Source organism: Perkinsus marinus (genome assembly GCF_000006405.1).
Source record: "Perkinsus marinus ATCC 50983 genomic scaffold scf_1104296959768, whole genome shotgun sequence".
NCBI classification, from domain to species: Eukaryota; Perkinsozoa; order Perkinsida; family Perkinsidae; genus Perkinsus; species Perkinsus marinus.
The window spans coordinates 325,400-334,800 of NW_003206281.1; the positions used below are offsets into that span (position 1 = coordinate 325,400).

The following is a 9,401-nucleotide window of genomic DNA, read 5'->3' on the forward strand; positions in this document are numbered from 1 at the left end:
CTGAAGGAGCACAGGAGTCGAAAAAGGACGATAAATTCGAACCCCAGCTGTCACTGCATGGTAGCCTCATATCTATCTGAAGAAAGAGTAAATTGCATATGAGCATTGACCACTTCAACACATCACTGGTGGTCCAAAATCACACGTACCTTCCGCTACGGCAAGCTATAGTGAAGTGCTTATGAATGGCGGATACACCAGCTGGTGCTGGACGTCGCTTGAATAATCGCATTAATAATCAGGAGTGCCGGCACCACATACACTTGGGGGGCAAGGCTGGTCTCCACTAAAGCAAGTAGGAGTACCCAACCACCACTTGCAGTAGGACACCTCATCCTCGGCAAGGTCGGGGTTTTGCTTGACGCAGTACGTATCACAAGTGGAGCTTTCCACGGAGTGGGTATCGTCCGGGATACAAACAGAAGTATCGCATGATTGGTCACCACCATGGCAGACGGGCACAGACAGCCACGACTTGCAATACGACTTGCCACTATTCAAGCCGATACAGTAGTTATCACAGTAAGGCATGTCACCTTCATCATCTACACTATCGCCCTCAGCGGCAGGTAGTGTGGTAGTTGTCTCGGCTGAATTGGCCGCTTCAGTTGTGCCAACGACCGCCTCAGTAGTCTCGACAAACTCGACAGTCGTAGTGCCACTGACAGGCTCCTCAGTCGTCGTAGTGACACTGGCGGCCTCCTCAGTCGTCGTAGTGTCACTGACGGCCTCCTCGGTCGTCGGAGTATCAACGACGGCCTCCTCAGTCGTTGTAGTACCACTGACGGCCTCCTCAGTCGTAGTGCCACTGGGGGCCTCCTCAGTCGTTGTAGTACCACTGACGGCCTCCTCAGTCGTAGTGCCACTGGGGGCCTCCTCAGTCGTTGTAGTACCACTGACGGCCTCCTCAGTCGTAGTGTCACTGACGGCCTCCTCAGTCGTAGTAGTAGCACTGACGGCCTCCTCAGTCGTAGTAGTAGCACTGACGGCCTCCTCAGTCGTAGTAGTAGCACTGACGGCCGCCTCAGTCGTAGTGCCACTGGGGGCCTCCTCAGTCGTTGTAGTACCACTGACGGCCTCCTCAGTCGTAGTGCCACTGACGGCCTCCTCAGTCGTAGTGCCACTGACGGCCTCCTCAGTCGTAGTAGTAGCACTGACGGCCTCCTCAGTCGTCGTAGTATCAGTGGCAACCTCTCCAGTCGTAGCGACCGCAACGGTGGTAGGGGCCGGTACGCTCGTTGTCGTGGGGGCGGCTGTCGTAGACGAATCAATCGGCGGAACTGTCGTCGACGTTGATGTTACAGTAGACCAGTTCTCACATGCACAGGGCACCATTGATGGACCATCGTGAGATAGGCAGACCCCATTCGGATGGTCGCAGATCGACCCGCTATAGCCAGTAAACCATCGACAGGCTATATCGCCAAAATAACAGCCATCGCGAGCTATCGAGGATAAGACGCAGGAACCTAGAAGAACGAGAGTGCCGAGAGCCATAGTTGGTTTACGAACTAAGCAACCCAGGAAGGTCAATTGTCTTGCTCGTAATCGATATCCGATCCGACCATCACAGAGTATCCAAAACGGTTGGGGCTGTGCGGTTCGTTTCGGATATGCGATAGTTGGTGTGTTGCCACTTCTGAGCAAACACACTTTTGAGTGGGTAGACGTGGCTGTGACAATTTTTTGACTGGCTTGCGCTCATGATGTGGGCGGCTGAGTACTCAGAGTATTTTCGGGGCTCAACGATGCGGTTGAAATGTCATCATTGGAGTTCGCATCACTCAAGCTGGGTCGCATAGTAAGCAAGATAGCGGACGCAACGCGCATGTTCATTATTGCTCACTTGATTCAAGGCGCCTCAAGGTATATACTGGAGCTGTGTTAAAGCAACTGTTAGAGGAGCGTTAAGCTGTCTTCAGTCGTACCCTAAGAATCAAACAGCATGACGGCTTGGTCATGATTCAGCTATAATGGTTGATACACTTCTTGAGATCTATGAGAACTCTCATATTGTCACCAACATGCGTGCTTGACCATGTACATGTGTAGTGTTCATGTGTCTCCAGTATAGAGTATATGCTAGAGTATACATTTCTTAAAGTCTATTTGGCCACGTGGTTAACTTGTGAACTTATAACCAAAGGGTATCGAGATCCACTCCTGGGTCCGATTATTGCACTAAACTATGCCATTGATCGACTAAGCTGAATCTTAACTGTCCAATCCACTAATATATTGTTAATCCACTAGTCTAGGTTTCCGTCTACTTTCCTTATGTTCTCCCCAGCATCGCGTTCAACTACACCTTTTCCCAGTCAAGTTTGACGAGTAAACACACAAGTTTGACAGCGTTGCACTCAAGCATACCAGCATGCTACACATGTTTGACACTTTCTCAGATGTTACATGATGTAACTTACATCCAAGTTTGCCACAGTGACATTCAAGCTTGCCACAGTTACATTCAAGCTTGCCACAGTGACATTCAAGCTTGCCACAGTTACATTCAAGCTTGCCACAGTGACATTCAAGTTTGCCACAGCGACAATGTCGCTACGACATTCAAGTTTGACACCATCAAAAGCAGGATTGACACAATCAAAAATGCTTCATCCAACTCTGACAATATACGCTCAAGTTTGGCCGGTATGAATGAGCATGCACAATGCTCAACATGCACGCCGACGAGGAGTTCACCTCAATCGTTGAAAGTCAATGAGTTAACTCTGTGGTTAACTGTGTCATCATATGATAGGACGAGATCGGCTGTGTGCGTGCGTGCAAGGGCTAACCTTGTCGAGAATGCGCGTCATAGTGCATCATGTCGATGGTGCGCACGTATGAGGGGGTCGCCGAATCGCTCCGCACGTTACACACGCGTGTTGCCATGTGTAGTAAAAACGATTATAGTCGGGCGAAAAAATCCGTTTCTGTGAAAAACGTTTCATTTCGTGAACGGAAACGGAAATATGAGGGCGCGTAAACAAGTGGCGCGCAAGACGGTGTCAGTGGAATTTCCATCATCGTGCTTCGACTCCTGACGGTGTTTTCCCATAAGATTGCCGAATCACTATGATGAACCGCTATGCGATCATCTAGGTTACGTTGGAGGAATATATGATCGCTTTCCTCAGCTGAACTCAGGAGTTTCCTCACTAATTTGGTGTACGAAAACCAATGAGGATTTCCATATTGTCTCCAACACGCGTTATTACTGGAGTTTTAGCTGGTTTACGTGAAGTGGCGTCGTAAAACTCGGTGAAAAACGCGATATTCGCGGTGATATGCAGTAGTCGTGAAATACGTTTTTCATATCACTAGGGCCGCCCGTGAAACTTCATTATAATATCAGTTCTCATCGAATTATGATCTGTCCAGTATTGATAGTAGCAATCGGTGTCGCTCTAGCTGGGCAATCCTCGAGCACAAAGAGACAATATGAGAGCACCTTGATACCCACTGATGAGGAAGATGACCGACTTGCATCCTTACAAAATCGAGGAGTACGATCCGTGTTGAAATTCATGTTCGCTTTCATCAGCCGAACTTAATAGTTTTCACCACATATTATAGCGGTATACATACGAGTCCGGCTAGTGATGTACAGAACTCATTGAAATTTCGTCTTTTTTTGCAAAGTGGCGTAATTCTCTGCGAAAAAAAGGCAATGTGGCAGTCGCGAAAACTGTTTTTCATATCACGGGTGAAACTCCAATGAGAATTTTCCAAAATTTCCTCACATTTTCCATATTGTCACCAACAAATGTTCTTGACTATGTGCATATTTTCCAACATTGAGTAGGATGAATATTATATTGGAGTATCTTCACCCTAGTGATATAAAAACACTAGTGAAAAATATATTTCACGACTACTGCATATCACCGCGAATATCGCGTTTTTCACCGAGTTTTACGCCACTCCACGTGAGACGGGTGAATATTAATGACATGGCAATAAGCGGATTATAATGTATACGTTTTTATGGTATTATCCTTATTAAATATAATATACACTATTTTAGTGTGTTATGTAACTTTGAAAAGAATACGCGAGTTCGTCAAAAAACTGTCGCGATTTTAATGAACTGTTTGTTCTTGGCTGTCTCTTTCATCAGAAGCGTCATTTTCTGGTCAAAATTTCAGAAATTTTTTCACCAAAATTTCATGAAATTTTTTTATCATTATTTTGTCATTTTCTTTCAGATTGCTTATCCAATTTCAGATATACATTTTAGCAGCAACTCCCGGGTGTCTGATTATGCAGACTGAACCGCTCGAGCCTATGCAGTGCACGATTTCACTCAGTCCCGAAGGTCGCATCACCAGCATGACGCTGTGCGATACAAAGGAGAATCAGTTGTATCTCTAGTGAGTCAGAAGCGTTTTTACGCGTTGAAAAACGTTCTCATTTTACTCAGTGAAAATCGTTCGTCCGAATTTGAGATTTGGGTGAAAGATCACAAATTTCACGCAGATCATGCGACTTGGAATATCCTGAAACACGAGGGTCTACTACCATTTGAACATCTCTCACGAAAAACACTTGATATTTTGGAACTTCATGCTCCTGCTCACAATGCTCAAGATTGCCTTGATATAGTGCAAGCTTTGATGCAAGATCCCCCACCGAAATATAATTTTTCGGAAAAGCATTTTAAATATGCGGGTGACAGTATGAATTGGATCGTTGAATTTTACAGAAAAAAAGCGGAAAAAATACAAGAGAAAATGACGGCGTTGGGATTGCTCCAAAAAGAAGAGGATAAGAAGGCACTGGAGCGCGACCCGGATTCCTACTGCTCTTATACAGTGGGAGTTTAATGAGAAACGGATTGTTCATGAGTGTGATTGTGTTGTTCATGTTCGTGTTGATAAGGGGCATGCTTTGAGTTGCATCTGTTTGCGTACGTCATTGAGGAAGTTTATATAATGAAGTTTCGCCCTAGTGATATGAAAAAAATATATTTCACGACTAGTCCATATCACCGCGAACATCGCGTTTATCACAGAGTATCACGCCACTTCACATGAAACTCAGATGAATCTGGTTATGGCCTTGCGAGGTGAATGCCAACGTGATCATGATGATTATTATTATAATAATCATCAAAATCATGATGATGACGATGAGTTATGCATCTTCTCATACGACGTATGTGCCCCTTATATATTCTCAACCGAGACGCCGTACAAGACACAGAGATCGTCTCCTTAATTGTTTCACTCGAACTCTCTGCCGTGTAACACACTATCTACCGGCTCATACTGCGGGCTCAGACAGCAGTGACTGAGCCTGCAGCTATACCTCTATGCTGGCTATTACTCGCCTGCTCGAAGGGGTGCTGCGCAGCAAGAAGAAGAGTTGTTTCACTATTGCGTCGGTGTGCTAGTTGGCCACTGGGTAAAAATCTCAATAACATGGGCGACACCAACGTGTCAATTTGATATGCAAATTTATGTTTTTCAAAAAGTTGTCGCTATCATCACAGTTCCAAACGGGTACTCTCATCACAACATATGAGCTTCAGATTGAAACGGTCCTTAATTACGAGCAATACATGGTACAACAATCACGTTCTTCGGCCGTAAGGCTGCGGCCATCGACTTCGTCTCTTGATTCCTTCACTCCTCTTGACCTTCATCCCTCAGCGAGTGTTTAGAACGGCTCGATTCTGCCCCAGCTGCTGTTGCTGCTTTTTCTTTTCCTTTTTTTTCTTTTTTTTTATTTTTCCTTTTTTCGCATCAACATGCAAATAATAAAGGGCGGAGCGAACAAATACTGGGAACCTATATACAGCTGCACCAGCCCGAGAATGTGTGGCAGCTACAGCAAACCCCCGCGAGCATCTAGATGCTGCATGAGGGCCAAAAACAGCCGATTGAAGGCTATCACGCCATATGTTCATACTATGAACTCCATAGCCATTTATATAGTCTCAAATTTACTCTCATTAACCTCAGGAAATAACGCACATTTGCATATCAAATTGGCATGCGCTTGTGAGGGTCTAGGGAGTGCGCTTTCTCTACCAGTATGCAGCAGCCACATACAGCGCTACTCAGAGCATGGTTACTTCAAGGTTGCTATTTGTCACGTTTCCCTTTCTCTCCTCTGTCTCGCGTTAGCCCTCTTCCCCATCGCAACTGTTGATGTCCGATGCCTCCTGTCGTTCCCTGGTGCCAACACGACCCGACATCAGCTGGAGAGATGCGACCCAGACGCACACTGAGGCCTTGAGCCAAGACGGCTACTGATCAAGCTCATGATCTATAGTAGGAAATGTATCCTATGCTCATCGTACGCAAGCACAAGGAGAATGTCTGTACGCATGTGCAAAACGCTCTCTGCAAGTGTTGAGGTTCGCCCGCCCTGTTATAGCTGTACCTTATCGATTGCGCTATTTGGTGCAAGGAACAACCATAGTTATTATTCAACCTATTGCGTTCCATATGGCTAGTACCCTAACACTAACAGCCTCACTTCAGCGTTTATTAGTCTTGCGTGTTACGTGTGATCAGACAGTGTTTAATAGACTAGACTCAAACTCAATACCCATTCTGCTCCTATTAATCTCATGTAAATATCTGCCTCAAAATCTTCGAATAAACTCACGATCTTCTCGTGAAAACTAATGTAACAACTCCTTCAATGTGAATAGCGCACGCCCAGCTGATCGATTTCACTCTTCTCTTGTCTACATAATTGTCAATAGCCGATCTAAACAGTAGCGCAACCATTTTCGATCAGTAATCGATTGACTCTCCACCTTCAATGCAATTCTTAGAAGGTAAATAGCGCACGCCCGATTGATCGATTTCAATCTTCTTTTGCTTTTCTAACGTCTAACGTGCACAGCGGGCATCTACATGATTGTCGTAGCCAATCTGAAGAGTAGCGGAATGATCTTTGATTAGCAATCGATCGAATGCTCACCGTCAATACAATCCTTATGAAATATATGTTTACACGGGAGTAACCGACAAGTGTCCGATCGCTCCAATGCACTTAAACATACTGCGCACCTGAACGCAATCACGAACGATTATACTTGCGTAAAAAATTCCGCATCAACATTCAAGTAGCTCAGAGCACTTAGTTGTTTCAGCTCAGCTCAAAAGGTTTTTCTCTCTCTCTCTGGAAGTGTTTAGAAACCAACAAGAATTTCCCAAAATTTTCACATTGTCACAAACACGTGTAGTTGACCGTGCGCATATCTTCTAACAGCCCTGTAAACGATGGAGTTTCACCCGTTTTGCATGAAGTGGCGTAAAACTCCGTATTCACATTACGCAGTAGTCGTGACATATGTTTTCTACTACTGTTTTTCATATCACTAGGGTCAAGAAACTCCAATATCTATATTTAGTTGAATTGAAGATTAGAAAAAAAAATTGTCATATACCAACTTGTGGTGATCTCAGCTGAGATCTTCTAGGTTCGTATCCTCATTTTGTGCTATTTCACTTCCATTCATATCCTTAGCTAATTGCGGAGCGAGCGAAGCGAGCGGAGCATATTCTCTCACTTTACTAACACTCTGTGCGTGCGTGCGTGCGTGCGTGCGTACAAATTATCCAGCTCGATCTAGTGAGGTTATGATCACATGCTATACACCATTCGATAGCTCTCGCTCTGGGGATACTAGCAAAAATACGAAATTAGGGTTCCGCCCGGACTATGTAGATTTCCGTGCAAAAAACGTATTTTTGCAGAAAAACGCCAGGCATGGGAATCGAACCCGGATGCCGAGCTCCGCCCCTTCTCCGAGAAGGCCTAGTAGCACAAGCTGCGCTAGTCGTTGATGAAGTAAGAGGTGTTATAAGATTAGATTCCACTTATTTCTTACGGGTTTGGTTCATCAACTTACGCGGATTCCTCCTCCGTGTTAGACCAGGAATCATACAGTCCAACAGGCAACTTGAGAAGGACACCAGTCGGCGTGGGAGAAGGATGGTCGCCACTCCTGAGATTTCCAAATACGCAATTTACTTTTTGGAGTTTCACGACTAGCCGTTTTACGTGAAGTGGCAACATGCAGTGAATTGAAAAAACATTTCACCGTAAAAATCACCCAATTTCACGTACGCGTTATTCACTTCCGCAAAGTGAAATACGAAATATGTTTTTCATCAACATATAAACATGCGGTTAACAATGTTTACTTAACTTGCTAGCGAATTGAGCAACACATGTGGTTGACCATGCGCATACTTTTCGAAAATATACAGAAACCAATACATGAAAAGATAAGTAATACAGAAAATTCAGGAAAGTGTACCAAAATTTCCTCAAAATTTCCATATTATCATTTAACACGAGTATACTTGTCGAAAAAACACAGAAATATACAGAAACCAATACATGACAAAAAATAAGAAACATAGAAAATTCAGGAAAGCGCACGGAAATTTCCTCAAAATTTCCATATTGTCACCAACACATGTGCATATTCCCTCCCGAAGACTCACGCAACGCGTAGTCGTCTCCTATGCAGATGAATTCCTCCATCATCGTGTAGTAAACCCAAACGGAAATACCTGCCAGGAAACTATACAGTGGAGTTTCACCCTAGTGATATTAAAAACATATTTCACATTTCACTTTGCGAAAAATGCATGTGAGTAGTGAATAACGCGTAAAACTTGTGGTGTGAGCTTTTTTTCATATTATATGAAAAACATGAATATATGTATTTTCATTATATGTAATAAAGTTTCACCCGTTTTACGTGAAGTGGCGTCGTAAAGGTCCGTGAAAAACGCGATGTTCGCGGTGATATGCAGTAGTCGTGAAATATATTTTTCACATCACCAGGGTTAAGAAATCACTATTAAAAGTTTGAGCGCAAAAGAAATCACAATTCTGTAGCATCACAGAGATTCTCGTAGACGCTCACATGTTAATATTTTCCGAAAAACGAAATAAATTTTCCGAAACCAATACATGAAAAAATAAGAAAACTAGAAAATTTAGGAAATTTAGCAAGTGTATAAAATTTCTCAAAATTTTTTCAGATGTGACACCAACACATGTAGTTGACCATGTGCACATTTTTTCCGGAAAATAGAAAAATTTACAGAAACCAATACATGAGAAGATGAGAAAAACAAAGAAAATTTAGAAAAAAATGTACAAAAATTTCCCAAAATTTTCTCTCAATTTTCATATTGTCACCAACACATGTGTATATTTTTTTCCGAAAAATTGACACGAAAAGATCAGAAATACATAAAATTTCCCGAAAATTTCATATTTTCCTTACCCGACAAGAACCAGAATTCTCGTCACTGCTTGCAGTATCACCGCCAACATGAAATTTCTCGCAACAGATGAGCTTTCTAGTGATAGCGTCAGAATAATTCCGATAACATACCTGAACGAAAACAGGGGGAAAA

The 9,401-nt window shown here is 43.6% G+C and overlaps 2 protein-coding genes across 2 annotated transcripts in view; both read right to left on the reverse strand.

Annotated features, from left to right (window-relative positions):
* Positions 1-231: 231 nt before the first annotated feature.
* Pmar_PMAR026409 (300 kDa antigen AG231, putative) lies at positions 232-1,335 on the reverse strand (the record flags this gene model as incomplete). The annotated part of the gene is made up of 1 exon (XM_002772995.1): positions 232-1,335. The coding sequence occupies one exon, from the start codon at positions 1,333-1,335 to the stop codon at positions 232-234; it is 1,104 nt and encodes a 367-aa protein (XP_002773041.1).
* Positions 1,336-7,869: 6,534 nt separating this feature from the next.
* The window catches only part of Pmar_PMAR026410 (hypothetical protein), a gene marked incomplete at both ends in the record, with an annotated part of 2,337 nt that continues 805 nt past the window's right edge, over positions 7,870-9,401 (reverse strand). The window contains 2 exons of the mRNA XM_002772996.1: positions 7,870-7,969; positions 9,269-9,379. Coding sequence (XP_002773042.1) covers positions 7,870-7,969; positions 9,269-9,379 — 211 coding nt within the window. The remainder of the gene's footprint in view (positions 7,970-9,268; positions 9,380-9,401) is intronic.